Genomic DNA, 19,416 nt, shown 5'->3' on the forward strand with positions numbered 1-19,416 from the left:
TATATATATATATATATATATATATATATATATGTATATGTATATGTGTGTATATATGTATATATATATGTATATGTGTGTGTATATATATATATATATGTATATGTGTATATATATATATATATATATATATATGTATATGTGTGTATATATATATATATATATATATATATATATATATATATATATATATATTTACTTATTAAGAATAATAGTAATATCACTAATACTACTGTTACTAATAGTATGTTCTTAAATATTTATAATTTACAATACATATACTATACAATGTAATAGTAGTATTCACATTAACACAACTACTACTACTAAACATAATTACAAAAAATAATAATGAAATCATTTTTTTTATTTTACAATAAATATTTTGTAATGCAAAGTTATTGCAATGGCATTTTCTCTTTCCATTTTATAATTATTAATGTTGTTAAAGGTTTAACCATGAATATGTATATAAAACAATGATGACGATCATAATAATGATGACTAATAACCTATTTTAAAGTGTGCGAGTGGATCATTTTACCACTGTTTCTGTCAGACCTGCACTAAAATATTCTAGGGTAGAAATTATTTAGACTGATCTCGTCAAGTGTGGACTGCAACACCCACAAAACAATCAACTTTCCTAAAAAAAAAGAGACAACACACTCAAAGGTGAATTGTGTTTGTGGTCATGTGGACATTGTTGATTGTAGTGAGTGGCTTTTAACAGTTCCAGATAAAGCTCTATTGTCACCTGGCACTGACACAGCACATCCAGCAGCACACAAACCTGCGGTTTACCTGCACGTTCCCTGTCACTCACCACACGGATCCCACCCTTGCTGGAGCTTGCTGACGTGTGCGCTCAAAGTGGAGGTAAGAGGATGCACTGGGCCTGTGGAGAGGGCATCACGCTAAGTTTTCTATAATTTACAAGCCAATAATTACCCACGAGATGAGGACTACGGGTCTGCTGTGTGCGGTGGGGCTGTGCGTGTTGAACGCAACTTTTTCAATGAAGATCTGCGCTTTTAACGTTCAGAGCTTTGGAGAATCCAAGGCAAACAATAAGAAGGTCATGGGCATTCTACTGAAGGTAAATGTAATCAGAGCAACATTGTCACAAAACTTGACAGTTGATTTTGGGCTGTTTTCTTCCCAAGATTCTATCCCGATGCGACTTGTGTCTCATTCAGGAGGTCCGTGACGCAAAAGGACGAGCAATACAAACCTTGGTGAAAGATCTTAACGGGTTGGTAAAATTGGAGGGATTATAAGGAGTGACTCAAAGGTCACTATATCAGTCCTTCCTTTCTACTTTTTTAAAGCTAAATGCCGAATTATACACTAGTCGACTTTTTTTCCACAGGTTTGACAATTCCAACACGTATTCCTACATAGAAAGCGAGAGGCTGGGAAGAAAAAGCTACAAGGAACAGTACGTCTACATTTACAGGTACAGTAAAAAAAACCAAAAAAAAAACCACGTGTTTCCGTCAAAAGGTCAGTGCCAGGTAAGCCTAATGTCACCATTTGACCCCTCTCATCACCACAGAAACAATGTGCTGAAGGTGAAGGATCAGTATCAGTATCCTAAACTAGAGGTGCAGGGCATTAATGACACGGATGTCTTCTCCAGAGAGCCTTTCATCGTTCGCTTTCACTCCCCGACCACTCGTAAGATAAACACACTACATTTTCATACACTACATCAAGTTTCTTTGAGAATGTATGAAACAAAAAAAAAGAAGAAGAAAATAGAGTGGTGCCTTGAGACACAAATGGCCCAACTCATGAGGTTTTGGAGATTTTTATTTTTATTTTTTGCTTTGAGTTGCAAGCAAAAAATGGATATGCTGTATGATGGCAGTCAATTAAACTGATTTGTATGCCAGATAGTACACAATTTAAAAAAAAAAAAAGTTCAATTTGTTTCATGCCACTCCCAGTTGAAGTTTACCATCAAGCTACTCAACATAAAATAAAGAGAATTACAAAATTTATAGTTAAAAACACCACATAATTTTGTCTTTTAAGTCTATTAGCTTAATGCTAACACAAGGAAACCACCATATACTGGCTACTTTGTTGTGACTTTTTAAACCTTTATATAATCCAGACAATACAACAATATTCACAGGCCTATATTTCTTTTTTTTCTTCTGTGAATAGTGACTAATATTACAGCAGCTAACTCAGTCACCGTAGTTATTAAATTCATCTTCGTTTCTCAGTAAGACTAGAGATACGGATCTGAGTAAGACTACATTACACTGCCCACTGGTGGTCAAGTCATGGACACCAGAAAGAGCCGCATGCGTTATTAATTTTACTATTTTGTTGTTGTTTTTAAATAACAGAACAATATAGCATAATATTTTCATTATTGTTGTTGGTGGTGTATTTTATTTTATTTTATTTTATTTTATTTTATTTTATTTTATTTTATTTTATTTTATTTTATTTTATTTTATTTTATTTTATTTTATTTTATTTATTTATTTTGACATGGTGCCACCACTGTAATATAAAGCATGGGCAAATGCAATGAGGTGATGATGATGACATTTATTTTGTTTTTGGGGGCGCTGTCTTTCTCCACTGTAGTGCCAAGGAAGTGGAATGGGTTTATGGAAGATGACTAAAAAGGAAAGCTGGCAGTCAGACAGAGTAATGAAATAACTTCCATCGACAATATACAGTGTAGGTTTTTATCACTTACCAACATAATATCAACATCGACTGTTCGTGCTTAGAAAATCTGTTTTAGACCATCTGGTATCATCAAGTGCTTTTGTGTGGATTTTCAATTTCAGGGAGCTGTCAGCATGTGTCAGTATTTTGAACAGGAATGAGTGAAAATGAAATTGTTGTACCCAAATTTGAGGTGGTTTTGCAAAGAAGTCAGAATCAATAAAACAAGCATGATATTCAACCACCTAAACAAGAGTTTCTCTTCAGGAATACAAGTAAGTATACGTAGCTATCATTTGACATGTTAATCCAAACAATAATAATGTGCTTGACTGTTTTTTCTTTCTTTTTTTGTGTGTAAAACAGAAATTTGAAAATATATGGATAACATATTAACCATTACAGAAAGTTTTGGCAGTGACTGATGCTGTAAATGTATTAAGGTCAGATGGGCTAGGCTGAGCATCCCACCCCCACCCCCCTCCTGCGTGGGGGGCGGCCAAGACGATACAAGAGTAGGAACCATTTTGGACAGATTAGACCTTCTTCCGCATCTGGCAGAAAGGCCATTAAATATTTCAACTGAGAAAATACAGTTACTGTTAGTATAATATTAAATATAAAAAGGACCGGATGAAGGTTAGCCCTGAACTTTTCAATTGGTACCGTGACCCGGATGGTGGTGAAATAAATTTGCTTATCATTATGCAGTAATTGATGGCTCAATGAACACAGATTACATTGATTTACTACAGCGTGAATGGAACTTGTTTTAATCTTTTATACAATAAATTACAATAATTGAGAATCATCATCACTTGTTTCTGTTTTAGTCATGAAGGATCTCGTCCTCATTGGTCAGCACACCAGTCCCAAAAGTGCCATGAAGGAGATGGATGAGCTGTACATCGTGTTCAGGGAGATCTACAGGAAATGGAAGACAGAGGTGCTTTCCCCCCCCCTTCTCTAAATATAAATGATGCTGTTGTTATGGAAAATAATTATTTAGCACGTTGTGGACACCTGTATATATTTTAGCAATGGGCTTTTCCTTTCTTGTACATAAAGCAATAACAAAGTGACCTTTACTGATAAGCCTGCTGGGAACCCAAAAGACAAATTGTTTTCCAGACCGTTTCATTCATCTCGCCTAACTGCTGAAAATTCCACAACACTGTACATACAGTGTGTCCATATGCTTGATGATGAAACTTTCCATTGGGCCAGAACGTGATGATCTTGGGCGACCTGAACGCCGCCTGCGGCTACGTCACCATCAAGGGCCTGCGAGCTGTTCGCCTGCGAAGCAATCCGAAATTTCGGTGGCTGATCGGAGATGAGCAGGACACGACCGTTCGGGAGAAGACACACTGTGCGTACGACAGGTCGGAATTAGTGGCGTGCGGTGTCGCAGTGCATCACCCTACACTAATGGCGGGGAATGGTTTGGGATTTGGACCTAAAAATACTGCTTTTTGTTATTTTTTAGGTTATTTGATGTTTAGCACGCCTCGCATCTCTCTCACTCGAGAGAGGTCCCAGATTCAAATCTCCGCTCCAGTCTTGTGTATGATTTTGGACTATTTCAATCCCCAATTCAGGATCATCGTCCACGGACGTGAGATTATTTCCACCATTGTGCCCGGCTCTGCTCAGCCGTTCAACTTTAAAGAGACTTTTCAGCTGACAGAGGATGAGGTAAATATGTCTCAAATGGGTTTCAATACAACAATACAATTGAGGTGCACCTCAATGAAGTAGAATAGCATGGAAAATGTAGTTGAATTCATTGAGGTCAACTCAACTCATACTGTAGCATCACTACACACAGTGAAATATTTCATGATTTTATTTTGTGTAATTTTGATGATTATAGCGTACACCTAACAATAAACCCAAGTCCTCCTAAACAAAATGTGTTGAATATTGCATAAGATATAATGTAAATTAGGTAGAAATTTGCCTACAAGCTTTTTTTTTTTTTTTTTAATTGTGTTTAATCAGTCTTTATGAGTGTTTTTTGTTTTCCAATTGAACTACTGTAATCAATTAACTTTTCTATGATATAATGCAGTGGTGTCCAAACTATGACCTGGGGGCCATTTGCGGCCCGCCGTCCATTTTTCAGTGGCCCGCGACATATGCTAAAAATGGCATTTGACTCCGTTCAAATAAAATAAACAAAACAAAAATGTTTGCAGATGGTCAAAGAGGGTATCGGAAAACAGGTGCCATTAAAGGTTATTTTAGTTAACTAAAACAAATGAAAAAATTAAAACTAAAATTCAAAAAACAATATTCTTACCGAAATAAAATAAAAACGAAAATGCTTTTTGAAAAAACAAAAACTAACTGAAACTACATTTTATGTTTACACAACTAACTATAATTATAGCAAACGTCCTTCGTTTTAGGCTTTGGTAATTAATTTAATGCATGAGCCTTTGGGGATGATTTTAAATGTAATTTTTAGTAGATTTATTTTGATATAAACCAGAATAATGACGTTTAAAAGTATGTCACACAGAAGTGACGTCATCTAGCAGCAGCCAATGGAAAAGCACCTTCAGATGACGTTGCTCCCATGGTGTTTTTTAAATATTGCGCACAAGTAATACACATCTTTTTTTTAATAATAAAAAAAATAATAATACTAATACTGAAACTAACAAACTAAACTAAAACTAAGCATTTTTTAAAGAACTAAATTAATAAAAACTAACAAAACCACCCTGAAAACTAATAAAAACTAACGACCGATAAAATGAAAAATTACAAAACTATAAATAACCTTACTGCCGTATTACAAATAAATTGGTTTATATACTGTAGCATTTGTCTAAATATGCAAAAGCACAAATAAATTATTTGTACAATTTTTAGGACTAAACACAATTTCTCTTCATAACATTATGTGGCCCTTGCGTCCTTCTGATTTTCTATATGTGGCCCTCAAATGAAAAAGTTTGGACACCCCTGATATAATGTATCGAAGGGCACCTGTTTATGAAATGTTTCAACAGCTCCTTGTGCTGAAATTTTAGGCCTTAGCGGTGAGCGACCATTTCCCTGTTGAGGTCGACCTGAAGCCAAACCACCATTACCTTCTGCGCAGTGAGCTGTAGACTGGGAATCAGCTACACTTTTTTATTTTTTTTTATTTTTAAACTATTTAATGAATTAAAATTACTATTCAGAATGTGCTCTGTTCTCTTGCAATTATATTGTATATTATTGGCTTTTGCTCTTCTGCCCTCAAATATTAATTGGCATTGAACTTAAAACTATGTGTTCTAGTGAAAAACACCAAAGAATGTATCACAACTCTTTTTGTCCATTCCCGCAGCAGTAAACTCAAATGAAAATAAAACTTTCAATGTGTTTCATCACTTATCGATACTGTCTAGGTGCATGTGCTAGAAACAAGTTACCAAAATTAATTACTTTGAATTGATACTACACACATGTCCCCTTAAACCTGTATAATAAACCATATTTAACCTGCTTGTTTGCGTGTCAATAAAGGGACCCGAGTGAGGATGGATGGATGGATGGATGGATGGATGGATGGATGGATGGATCCAGAGCTAAAAGACTAACACGTGATGATTACCACCAGTAGCCACTTGGCGGGGCTGCATTTCGGGAAGACCGCGTTAAAAAAAAAAAAAAAAAAAAAAAAAGGGGGGCGGGGAAGAACGCGGAAGTAAACCCTCCGGGGGTGCGATTGCTTTTATGTTCAGGGCAAACAAGGGGGGTGGTTTGGAAGAACTATTCACTCACGTCGGCGTAACGGAAGGGGAAAGTTCGCTCAAATATAAAATAAACACTCCGGTGGTGCGATAGTTTCTCTTTTAATCAGGACGAAAAAAGACGACTGTAGATACTACACACTCTTGGGCTGGAAAGTACACGGACGATAAGCGACGCAGGAAAAGGAGCGTCAGCAGGTTTGGCGAGGACTGGCAAGCGTATTTATTTTTAGCAACCGAGACATTAATTCCACGTAAGGCAGTAATCTACAGACCCAATATGTATACACTGAGCGCCAAGTCTGATGACGAGATCCGCGGCCTGCTTGATGAATACGGGATAAAACATGGTCCTGTCGTCGGTGAGCATTTACGCACGTGGCATTGTTTTTGCGCCGGGTTTCTCTTCACTATTATTCTCGTTCAATGTTTCTCTTGTACTCAAGATTCCACCCGAAGTTTGTACGAGAAGAAAATTAGAGAAGCGATGGCCAAAGGGAAAAAAGCTTTGCCCACAAGACCGGACAAAACCTACTACAGAGAAGAAGGTCAAGTTGTTTAATGCACATCTTTTCTCTTATGTTTTATGTTGACTTTTTAGTAATTTGCTCGCCCTTAACTATGCCCCCTTAAAAAAACAAAACAAAAAAACAAACAAACAAAAAAACACTTTATATTCTCCCAACATGCAACTGTTGTAGTTCCAAGTCATTTTCATGAAAGGCTCAAGAGAATACATAGTGTCCACACTTGAAACACGTTTTCTGCCACAAAAATAAACTTGCCTATGACATCATAATTATGAGCTTTAAACTTTACGGATAGTTGAAGGAGTAATGGGTTCAACTGCACAGTAATCCAGTTCAGCGGAAGTTGGACAACTTTTGCCTTGTCACAATCTTGCCAAGTACTAGTATTATTGTCACGTGTTTAACACAAGCAAAGAGGAAACAATATAATTGGATCTTTGTGATTAAAAAAATAAAAATAAAATCAAAAGATTTTATTTTAAGACCTACAAAACTTTGTAACCCAATGAGACAACGTCAACGGTCTTGGGTATTTCACTGCATGAGAACATCCATCCATCCATTTTCTTGACCGCTTATTCCTCACAAGGGTCGCGGGGGCTGCTGGCGCCTATCTCAGCTGGCTCTGGGCAGTAGGCGGGGGACACCCTGGACTGGTTGCTGCATGAGAACATTCCCAAGATATCCAGCAAGATGCTTTTTGATTTGGTCATCTCTAAATTACATCGCTTGTCTTGACAACAAAATGTGTTTTTTTTTCTCCTCCCTATTTCAGAGGAGGAAGTGACATATGTTTACAGGACACCTGTAAGTAAGATATGCATATATTTTATATCTCTGTAGAATATTTTCATAGTTGTGTATCATTAGGTATGTATTCTGGTTATTGTCAATATATTTGATCACCATTGTTTGTCTTTTTGTAGGTCAGGAGCGATTTACCAGAAAACAAGTAAGTTATATTACGTTACAAATTGTTTGCTTTATTGTTCAATTGTTAAAATGTCTTCAACCAGTATTAACAGTGGATGTTTAGATATGCTGCAATTCAATTCTTCCTTGGTGTATTTTGACTTAAAACCAGGAACTATATTGAAATTGGGGGGGAATCCACTTTTTTGTTTCTCTCATTGACAAGTTTGTGTGCACTTCTATCTACAGTAATCGGCTTTACATGAGTGCAAGACCCGAGTGGACTGAGAGGGAAGTTCAACACGAGTGAGTATTTTGTCTAAAAATTAGCAGTGGTATTTTTCCTACTCTTATCAAGCTGGTAATGTAATGTGGTGCTTTTTTCTTTTCTTTTTTTTTTTGCATTGACAAGAAATGTTCCCTCTAAACTGCGCGCCTGCGCAATCGCGCAGTGCTCTCACCACCTCAGCGCACAGCAAATGTCTTTCAGCGCAGTAAAAAAAAATCCTAACCTGCAGCTGTATTTACAGGGTTCCCGCGGGGTCTAAAAAAAAAAAGTCTTAAGTCTAAAATTCAGAAAGAAAACAGCCATATTTTTATCCTTGGTTTAAAATTTAATTTCCCCAAGTCTAAAATTCGTACATCCGCTCCTTACGTTCCGTGAAGTGTCTGCTCTGTAGAAAGAAAGAAAAAGAACAAAAAATGTGCGTGTTGCGTTGTTTCTATTACTGTATTCGCGTGCTCAAAGTGAGAGAAAGGGCTAGCGCATTTAGCGGCAGCGGCAGCTGTCGTGGCTTCGGTGACGTCACTTCCGCTCTTGCCGCGGCAGCAGCGACTTCCCTTCCGCGTATTGCCGCGGCATCACGTACGTCACTTCCTCTTATGTCGCGGCGTCGGTGGCTGCCGTTGCCTTTCCTCTTTCCCTCGGGACATGTCGCGACTCCATTCGACTTGGTGCCGCTGCCAATACTCATTGTATGCATTTATAAATGGATTACGAGGCTTTTTGTGTGTGTTTGTTTTGTTTAGTCACTTTGCTAAACACTTCACTTCCTTATTTTCGATGTTTTTTTTTGTTTTTTAATTATTATTATTTATTTAAGTGCTCTGGAAATTAAGTTGAATTAAGGTATTGCACTCCATCATTAGCAATCACTTCCGTGGACCGGTCCATTTTTGGAACGGTGCCAGGGAGATGCCAATCCGCCATTGTGACACGGCTCAATATACTGAGCTGCATATAATACTGGATAGCCGATAAACCGTTCACGCCGGCGCAAGCCGTTGAAGCCACAGAGCTGTCAGCTATCCAGTATTACATACAGATCAGTGGCCCAGCGGACGAGCCGCAGCCGCCATTGTGGCATCTCCAGATGCCACAATGGCCGACAGGAATAGGACCATATTTGGATGTCAAAGTGTTTTGTTTTGGTTTTTTTTTGTTTTTTTTTAAATCAATCTTTATTGTACAAATGTTTTAAACATACACATCTATATGAAAAACAAATATATACATGTGCGATACGTGACGAAAAAGGTTAATGCTGTTGAAATATATTAGATCGATAGATCATGGGTTCTCTCTCTCTCTCTAGTGTGCACAATGTGACCAATGATGTCCTGCTTGAGTATTTGTAATTTCAGAGTTCAATAAATTGTTTGAAAACGTATCTCATTCATTTCGTACATATTTGTTTATAAATGTGTCATTGCATGTCATTCCTGTGTAAGTCACAAGATGTCGCTGTTGCATTTGACATGTTGCCTTCGCTCAACAGAGTGCATTACTTGTCTCATCTTGGCTGTACTGCATTGTATTCTGCGTTCAATAATAATAAACCACCTAACACAAAAAAAAAATAATCCGTGGACCGGTCCATATTTGGAACGGTGCCAGGGAGATGCCACAATGGCGGACGAGCCGCAGCCGCCATTGTGGAATCCAAATATGGTCCTATTCCTGTCGGCCATCTATCTATCTATCTATCTATCTATCTATCTGTCTATCTGTCTGTCTGTCTATATTTCTACAGCGTTAACATTTTTCGTAACGTATCGCACATGTATATTTATTTTTCATATAGATGTGTATTTTGAAACATTTGTACAATAAAGATTGGTTAAAAAAACAACAAGACATTGGCATCCAAATATGGTCCTATTCCTGTCGGCCATGGTGGCGGCCGACAGGAATAGGACCATATTTGGATACCACAATGGTGGCTGCGGCTCGTCCGACAGGAATAGGACCATATTTGGATTCCACAATGGCGGCTGCGGCTCGTCCGCATTGTGGCATCTCCCTGGCACCGTTCCAAATATGGACCGGTCCACGATTTTTTTTTTGTGTTAGGTGGTTTATTATTATTGAACACAGAATACAATGTAGTACAGCCAAGATGAGACAAGTAATGCACTCTGTTGAGCGAAGGCAACATGTCAAATGCAACAGCGACATCTTGTGTCTTACACAGGAATGACATGCAATGACACATTTATAAACAAATATGTACGATATGAATGAGATACGTTTTCAAACAATTTATTGAACTCTGCAATTACAAATACTCAAGCAGGACATCATTGGTCACATTGTGCACACTAGAGAGAGATAGAGAGAACCCATGATCTATCTATCTATCTATCTAATATATTTCAACAGCATTAACCTTTTTCGTCACGTATCGCACATGTATAGACAGACAGACAGACAGACAGACAGACAGATATATTTGTTTTTCATATAGATCTGTATGTTTAAAACATTTGTACAATAAAGATTGATTAAAAAAAACACTTTGACATCCAAATATGGTCCTATTCCTGTCGGCCATTGTGGCATCTGGTGATGCCACAATGGCGGCTGCGGCTCGTCCGCTGGGCCACTGATCTGTATATAATACTGGATAGCTGACAGCTCTGTGGCTTCAACGGCTTGCGCCGGCGTGAACGGTTTATCGACTATCCAGTATTATATGCAGCTCAGTATATTGAGCCGTGTCACAATGGCGGATTGGCATCTCCCTGGCACCGTTCCAAATATGGACTGGTCCACGGAAGTGATTGCTCATGATGGAGTGCAATACCTTAATTCAACTTAATTTCCAGAGCACTTCAATAAATAATAATAATTAAAAAAAAAACCATCGAAAATAAGGAAGTGAAGTGTTTAGCAAAGTGACTAAACAAAACAAACACACACAAAAAGCCTCGTAATCCATTTATAAATGCATACAATGAGTAATGGCAGCGGCACCAAGTCGAATGGAGTCGCGACATGTCCCGAGGGAAAGGGGAAAGGCAACGGCAGCCACCGATGCCGAGACATAAGCGGAAGTGACGTACGTGATGCCGCGGCAATACGCGCAAGTGAAGTCGCTGGTGCCGCGACATAGGCGGAAGTGACGTCACCGAAGCCACGACAGCTGCCGCTGCCGCTAAATGCGCTAGCTCTTACTGTCCAGGGGTGTGAATGTGAACACTGTACAGATCCGGCAATGAAACGCTAGCGAGTAAAGCTAATCGAAACTTTTTTTTTTTCATTTCCTTTATTTAACCAGGCAAGAAACTCATTGAAAGTAACAATCACTAATCCAAGAGTGATCTACAGACTTACAAAGCCCCTTAGCTATTTGTGTGAATGTAGCATTGTTAATTAGGTGGCTCGGTACTCTGTGCACTACCGGGTACTGTACAGTTTACGTTCCGGACTTTACGCCAAGATATTGCAGTTAGCTTGTCTGAACGGAGAGTGTGGACAATTATTTTTAGCTAGTCAGAACGGAAAGTGTGATCAGTCAATTTGTAAGAAAATGGGTAAATGCCAGTTCAACAAGAACTGGCTCGAAATTCCCGACTTTTCCAGCTGGTTGGATGAGGTAGCCAGCGATAGGCACTCGGCTCGTTGCAAAGTTTGCAAAAAAGATAAAGTTGGGGACTTTGGGCGCGAATATGGTTGTATAGGCAAGGCAAGTTTATTTGTATAGCACATTTCATACACAAGGCAACTCAATGTGCTTTACGCAAGGAAAGACAACACATAAGCATCAACAAACAGTAGTTAACATTGAGAGGAAGAAGAGTAAATAAAAATAGGGTACAAAATTTACTAGAAAGAACATACAATGACAATATTAAAACATTATTCAGCAAACTTTAAAACATTTAGCGTAAGGAAGTTTAAAATAATACAAATAATAATTTAAAAAAAAACTTATTAAAGCTGTTTAAAATAGGTTGTATGTATGTATGTATGTGATTGTTGTGTACATTGTTTTGAGAACTGAAGTTCATCTCAGCTTGGTCATTGTCAATATTGTTTATTGCATTGTATGTGTTGTATGCTTGGGCGGCACAGTGGTTGACTGGTTAGCACGTCCGCCTCCCAGTTCTGAGGACTCGGGTTCGAGGTCAGGCTTCGGCCTCCCCGTGCCTGCATGGGTCTTCTCCGTCTACTCTGGTCTCCTCCCACATTCCAAAGACATGCATGGCAGGTTAATTGGGCGCTCTGAATTGTCCCTAGGTGTGCTTGTCCATGTGGATGGTTGTTTGTCTCTGTGCGCCCTGCGATTGGCTGGCAACCAGTCCAGGGTGTCCCCCGCCTACTGCCCAGAGCCAGCTGAGATAGGCTCCAGCACGCCCCGCGTCCCTTGTGAGGAATAAGCGGTCAATAAAATGGATGGATGGATGTTGTATGCTTTTGGTGCACTTCGACGTGTTTGAAATCAATACAGGTTAAACATGGTTTTGAGAATCAAATATGTGACCCTTTTTTTTTTTTCAGGGGGGGGGGGGGTCTTCGGTCGGTCGCGAAGTTGGTCTAAAAAAATTTCATAATGGTCTAAAAAAAAAAAAAAAAAGTCTAAAAAATGTCTAAAATTTCACTGAGTGATTCCTGCAAGAACCCTGTATTTACCGTTTGTATTTTATGTATTAACTTCCTATAAACAAATTAAAACTTGATATAGTACGTGTGGTTAATGGAGTGGGAACGAAAAATGTGGCAAAAAAGCTTAAATGCAAGGGGAACAGCCATGTCGTGTTGTAGGACAGAGCGGCTCCGTCCAAAGTGAACGGGCATCACGTCACTACAGTGACGCCAGCCGGCGCGCGCGTACCACGCACACAACAGGGCACCATTCCCTCTTCACTTACAGTTTTAATAGCAGTTTGTCTGCGCACTGTTGTTCTACTGCAGTTTCAAGCAGCATACATGATACAAACACTCAGCACTGAGGAGACTGCAGCGACACGCAACCGCGCCATTCAGGATGTCCAAACATGTGCGTAGTTTGCGAGCCTCTTCAATGAGGCTCTTCACGCATTTCAGAAATGTTCACGTTTTAATAAATTACATTTTCCATTATTTTTGAGTGGACGATGTGAGCCCATATTTATAAAAATTGTTTTGAGACTTTATTATTCCTAAAATAACCTGTGATTAAAAAAAAAGTAACAAACTAGGGCTGAATCTAATCGTCTGACACATGACGTACAAGTGGTTTGAATTTTTTTGTTACATACATACATCATGTAATTTATGATCTCAGGTATTGGACAGGTGTAATGCTGCCATGTGCATGTTGTCAAGAGCTTACTGCATATAAATGGACTCAGTTGGGTTTACATTTCACAGCCAATTTTGTCCTGATGGCCTTTGCGTTAATTTCATTGTTCATGGTTCTGACAACATGATGCAGACAAGTCTTTGAATAGCCCTCACAGATATAGCTTATAAGAGAAAATGTATATATGCGTTAATTTCATAACAATGAAATGTGCATGGAGCGCTTCTTGCAGTCTTATTGGTACAACCTACGCCACACATGGAGGCATTTCACTGTGTAGACAGTAGGGGTGTGAATTGCCTAGTACCTGACGATTCGATTCGTATCACGATTCACAGGTCACGATTCGATTCGATACCGATTAATCCCGATACGAATTTATAAGTCGATTGTTGCGATTTTTTTTCATTCAAATTTAGAAAATACTAATCAGTAAGCTTGTAGTGTAAGATTTATATGAAAATGTATTATTTATCTGAAATTTCAGTCTTATAGAGGTTGTAATCTGTTTCATGTTTGAACAGCATTAAAATAAAATATTAAGGCTTAATGTTCCGTTCATATAACATTCTTCCATGCTCAAGGTGTGAATCCTAACCCGAAGTCAGACGTTTTGTTGAATATTTTTCCATTAAAAATGGAAGTTTAAAAATCGATTCACACACACACAAAAAAAAAAAAAAAAAAAAAAAAAAAAAAGGCAATGATGATAAGACGTTGAATCGGTAAGACTACCGAATGAACAATTCTGAGCTCTTATAAAAAAAAAAAGAAAAAAAAAAAATTGAGTTTTTTTTTTTTTATTGAATCGATTCGAGAATCGCGCGATGTAGTATCGCGATATATCGCCGAATCGATTTTTTTTAACACCCCTCTAGTAGACAGTAAATTAATATGAAAACGCTGCAGGAAAACAGATATTTTGAAGGTGGTGATATAAGTGGCATTGTGAGTCTGTATATAAGTCCGTGGATGTCGCTCACCATAATCCATGGATTGCTCAAGAAGTTTAAGTGAATGCACAGTTATGGAGAGAAATTTGTGTCTTTATTTTCAATCAAACAAAAAAGGAATTTGCAATCAAAAAAAAATTTCAATCAAACAAAAAGGGGATTTGCAATCAAAAAAAAATTTCAATCAAACAAAAAGGGGATTTGCAACCTCAAATAAATTTTAATCAAACAAAAAAGGGTTTTCATATAAAATAAAAATTTGCAAACAAAAAAAAAACATTTCAAACATGGATTTGTATTTTAATAAAATCTTTTGCAAACATTTTTTTCGTTTTGTTTGCGAATCTGTTTTTTGGTTGCGAATCTGTTTTTTGATTGAAACCTGTTTTTTGGTTGCGAATCTTTTTCTGTGTTGTGTGGGCGGGGTCCTCCGTTCAACCGATGATAAAAGCCTTGTCATTGGTCAGCTTGGAAGCCGCTGCGACAACTTTCATTGGTCAGATAGGAATGGGGGTGTGACAATGTTCGTCTGACTATTTCCTGGTTCATTTTGTCCAGTCGCCGCCAGCATCGAGGTAAATATAACCCCCCCCCCCCCCCCCCCCCCCCCCCCCACACACACACACACACACACACTTCTAGTTTTCCGTTTTGTTTATCTGACATTTATCTAAAAGCAACCCTTGATCTATCGTTTATCCGGTGATTTGTTCTAGCCATTACAATTAACGTAATCACTCACTCAGCATTGCTTAGCCATGTTAGCTAGCTAGGTAACTGATGGTCCGATACATGAGTCAGTCATGAAGCTGTTGTTGGCAGTCAAAACACAAATATACGACTCATTGGGATAGCGGTTAGCATGAAGGTTTTTTTTTTTGTTTTTTTTAACTCCGAAAGAAACCTTTGCATTCGCTTTACATACAAGCAGGACTGGGAATCGAATTTATTTACACTAGCTGCTTCCCCTTAATTTTGGATGTTTGAAGTAGAGATTAAATTCGTGATAATTCTGTGATTATTATTTATTGGTCCTGGTTGTTTAATGTATGAGTCAGATTGAAACAGAAGGGGAATCTGAGTTGTAGGTGTACTTTTGCAATTACACTGACTAGATTTTTTATTTTAGAGTGCGAGCAGACCAAGGGGTAGAAAATGTAGACATAGCGAGATGCATGTTTACTGTAAGAGGAGCAGGCCAGGGCAGTTTTATTGCTGGTAAAAGCGTACATAACCAGAGGAAAAAACTTTATATGAGTAAAAGTTCTTGGAGTTACTGTAGCTTTCATAAATGTATTTGATATTACAGATCCAGCAAGCTGTAGAGACACTACCCTTGGACCATCACGGTGAACACGGGATCGTTATACCTGACATCCACTGTCGTTTACCTGAGGAAAGACTTGTTGCTTTACGGCAAATCAATCCAAACAAGGAGTCCTTGAGTTTTGGTCGCGTCATTTATTTGCAGACTCTCAATGTTGCTTCTAGTGCTAGTGTCTCGCGGCCCAAAGGGTCATTTAAATTTATGTAAAAAATGAAAATAAATTCCTGTGTAAAACAGTTTGACTTTTATTTCATAAAAAAAAGCATGCATATGAACTAACAACCAGTCAATTATTCAGCATTTTATAGATTTTATACAGACATTTTTCTCAAGAAATGATTGGCCTGCCAACAAGAAATCAAGAAAGCTCAGAAAATGAACTGTTAAACTTAAAACAAACATTTTGGTAGGAACAGCCTGTAATTACTCAAAAAAATGAAATGGATGTGATTTTTTTTTTTTTTGCCCTTTCAATTACACTGTGTCAAATCTGGCATCAAAGGTGATAGCAGTCAGTAGATGTGATTTAAAGGAATGGTAATCACTCATATGAGCAGTTGGAAATGTAATGGTGTTTGTGCAGGGGGTAACATAATGTGTGACCTGGCATTTGTACCTCACAATTGTGGTCAAAGTTTATTGATATTTTAAATTGCTCTCTGTCTGACATAAGCAGGTGCTTGTGGCCCTGCTAAGTTATCCACAGCATCACCTCATGAAGAGAGGTGACCAACCACCAACTTCATCTTCTGCATCTAAAAAGTAAAGAAAAGTGTGCTTGAATTAAGTACCAAACATGTATAAAAAAAAATCTGACAAAGTTGTTTGACACATGTTTTGAACATTATTGAAACAGGAAAACTACAATGAAACAATCACAGGAACTAAATGTATTTATATTACGTAATCTCAGTCACTTCCTCTGTATTTCAAACACCCAAGACATAATAAATGTAGCAGAGGCTACTTATTTCAATGACCAGAACTTTTCATAAGTGATTAATAATTAGCATTTTATTAATGTAATGATGTAATGTAATAAAATAATCAGGAATAAGCATAATAACAGCTATCTCAGCAGGCCGTTTATTTGGGCCGTTTCTCGTACCAACAAAACATCACGATTCATGACTAGACTAACCAAAATCAAACGTTTACGTGGCCTGGATCCTAGTAGTAGCAATGTCACCGCTTTGACGGTGCATGAGTTCCCCCTCTTTTTCAACCTGACTCGTACAGTAAACAACCAGGACCAATAAATAATAATCACAGAATTATCACGAATTGAATCTCTACTTCAAACATCCAAGATTTAGGGGAAGCAGCTAGTGTAAATAAATTCGATTCCCAGCCCTGCCTGTATGTGAAACAAATGTATGTATGTATGTATCATGTATCGGACCATCAGTTACCTAGCTAGCTAACATGGCTAAGCCATGCTGAGTGAGTGATTACGTTAATTGTAATGATTAGAACAAATCACCGGATAAACGATAGATCAAGGGTTGCTTTTAGATAAATGTCAGATAAACAAAACGGAAAACTAGAAGTGTGTGTGTGTGTGTGTGTGTGTGTGGGGGGGGTATATTTACCTCGATGCTGGCGGCGACTGGACGAAATGAACCAGGAAATAGTCAGACGAACATTGTCACACCCCCATTCCTATCTGACCAATGAAAGTTGTCGCAGCGGCTTCCAAGCTGACCAATGACAAGGCTTCTATCATCGGTTGAACGTAGGACCCCGCCCACACAACACAGAAAAAGATTCGCAACCAAAAAACAGGTTTCAATCAAAAAACAGATTCGCAACCAAAAAACAGATTCGCAAACAAAACGAAAAAAATGTTTGCAAAAGATTTTATTAAAATACAAATCCATGTTTGAAATGTTTTTTTTTTGTTTGCAAATATTTATTTTATATGAAAACCCTTTTTTGTTTGATTAAAATTTATTTGAGGTTGCAAATCCCCTTTTTGTTTGATTGAAATTTTTTTTGGATTGCAAATCCCCTTTTTGTTTGATTGAAATTTTTTTTGGATTGCAAATTCCTTTTTTGTTTGATTGAAAATAAAGACACAAATTTCTCTCCATACACAGTCACGTGGAAAATTGTTGACAAGTTTGTGTGCACTTCTATCTACAGTAATCGACTTTACATGAGTGCAAGACCAGAGTGGACTGAGAGGGAAGTTCAACATGAGTGAGTATTTTGTCTAAAGATTAGCAGTGTTTTTTTTTTTTACCCTACTCTTATCAGGTTAGTAATGTAATGTGGTACATTTAGTCAATTTGAATCATAATGCAAATTGACTAAGACTCTATTATGGCCACTTTAGTGTAAAATCTGATACTGTTTAACCAAGTATTGTTCAGACACATTTTAATGAATTTTTGGAGTCTTCATGAGCATCACATTACCGGCAAGTACATGGCCAACTTTCTGTTGGTCTCCAGACGCTACACCTACGATACAGCGTCCCCGTACACAAGCGCCCGGCTGAGAGCAACACCCAAGAAATCTTATCAAGACGTTCCCAAAGAACCTCAGTCGTCCCGCTTCATCCCAGTCTGGGTGCAGTTGGTGGTCTTCCTCATCGCAGCAGTCTTCCTCTACCTCGTCTTCTCCAACATGGAAACAAATGACTACACTAGGAACATAGAATGATTTCAGAAAGAAAAAAAATCATTCCCACTTTATAGGGCTGTTTTGCTTTAAACGCCGTTTTATCACAGAGGTTTTATTTTCTTGAATGCCCTTCTAGCGTCTTGTGACCAAATAAGAGGGCAGTGTTGTTTATTGTTGAAGACTGGTCCGTATGTTCTTTGTTGTATTGGAACACACGAGTTTTTAAGTGCTTCAGTGGTTTTATAACAAATAAGTTGCATGTTTTCATTCAAGTTAATATCTACAAATATCTGCACTTGTGCTACAGATGTTCTTGGCTTGATTATTTTTGTATTGTTGTGATCACAAGGGTTTTAACTCCTGCCAAAGTAATAAAAATGTTTCAAAAGCCCAAGCTGTGTGGAAAGTGGTGTCATGTCTGGGTTAAGTTTGAGTTCATGACCTGTTAAGTTGGGTGGGCAAGTGTCTGTTTTGAACTGATGGAACCCTGATATAATCACCTAGTTTCAACTGGTTTTCGGCTCTGTTTGTCAAGGCTCTTTTATGCTTGATGTTTGTTGTTGTTGGGAACAATCTGTAATTACTGGGTTAACAGCCAATCGGAGAATTCCATGTCAGTACTAGCCACAACCAATGAGATTGTCTGTCTGTTTAAGGGTCTGAGAATTGTGTGTGTTTTGCCGGATTATTGTCAACCTGTCCTGTGTGTTGTTTGTTCATGAATAAATATATATATAATCTTATTGGTGTCTGCACCTTTAGGATCCAAACCTCTCAGCACATAATAGAATAATCCGGCCACATGGATCCCGCAGATGGGTCATTGGCAAGGATGACACTGCAGATTTGGAGGAACTCACTGCTCGGGCCAGTTGGCTGGTCAGCCGTTCGAGGGAGCGTTGTGAGGAACGTCACATGGGCGCTCAACCAGCGTCGCTCCCCGCTATAATTTCAGACGATGGCGTTTAGCAGTGGCCTTCTCGTCTCCGCGTCCTTTTTTCTCCTGCTCGGACGACGGCGTTCGGCAGCGGCCTTCTCTTCTCCACGTCT

At 38.2% G+C, this 19,416-nt stretch overlaps 2 protein-coding genes across 2 annotated transcripts; both read left to right on the plus strand.

Annotated features, from left to right (window-relative positions):
- Positions 1-777: 777 nt before the first annotated feature.
- On the plus strand, positions 778-6,041 carry dnase1l1l (deoxyribonuclease I-like 1-like). The gene is made up of 9 exons (XM_077511780.1): positions 778-879; positions 941-1,099; positions 1,167-1,255; positions 1,373-1,459; positions 1,559-1,680; positions 3,531-3,643; positions 3,925-4,082; positions 4,299-4,395; positions 5,742-6,041. The coding sequence occupies exons 2-9, from the start codon at positions 959-961 to the stop codon at positions 5,820-5,822; spliced, it is 888 nt and encodes a 295-aa protein (XP_077367906.1). The 5' UTR covers positions 778-879; positions 941-958; the 3' UTR covers positions 5,823-6,041.
- Positions 6,042-6,413: 372 nt separating this feature from the next.
- On the plus strand, positions 6,414-18,760 carry LOC144014723 (uncharacterized). Its single transcript, XM_077514928.1, has 7 exons — positions 6,414-6,811; positions 6,896-6,997; positions 7,755-7,786; positions 7,906-7,931; positions 8,141-8,197; positions 17,884-17,940; positions 18,195-18,760. Exons 1-7 carry the CDS (start codon positions 6,730-6,732, stop codon positions 18,403-18,405), a joined length of 567 nt encoding a protein of 188 aa, XP_077371054.1. The 5' UTR covers positions 6,414-6,729; the 3' UTR covers positions 18,406-18,760.
- Positions 18,761-19,416: the final 656 nt, after the last annotated feature.

The sequence above is a fragment of the Festucalex cinctus genome, chromosome 2 (assembly GCF_051991245.1).
Source record: "Festucalex cinctus isolate MCC-2025b chromosome 2, RoL_Fcin_1.0, whole genome shotgun sequence".
Taxonomy (NCBI): domain Eukaryota; kingdom Metazoa; phylum Chordata; class Actinopteri; order Syngnathiformes; family Syngnathidae; genus Festucalex; species Festucalex cinctus.

Excerpts from the sequence above, each read along its gene's own strand:
- LOC144014723 (XM_077514928.1), top strand. The coding sequence starts at position 6,730 with ATGTATACACTGAGCGCCAAGTCTGATGACGAGATCCGCGGCCTGCTT. Across the intron at positions 6,812-6,895 it reads AAAACATGGTCCTGTCGTCG|ATTCCACCCGAAGTTTGTAC; the intron begins GTGAGCATTTAC and ends CTTGTACTCAAG. Across the intron at positions 7,932-8,140 it reads AGCGATTTACCAGAAAACAA|TAATCGGCTTTACATGAGTG; the intron begins GTAAGTTATATT and ends TTCTATCTACAG.
- dnase1l1l (XM_077511780.1), top strand. The coding sequence starts at position 959 with ATGAGGACTACGGGTCTGCTGTGTGCGGTGGGGCTGTGCGTGTTGAAC. Across the intron at positions 3,644-3,924 it reads ACAGGAAATGGAAGACAGAG|AACGTGATGATCTTGGGCGA; the intron begins GTGCTTTCCCCC and ends CCATTGGGCCAG. Across the intron at positions 4,396-5,741 it reads TTCAGCTGACAGAGGATGAG|GCCTTAGCGGTGAGCGACCA; the intron begins GTAAATATGTCT and ends CTGAAATTTTAG.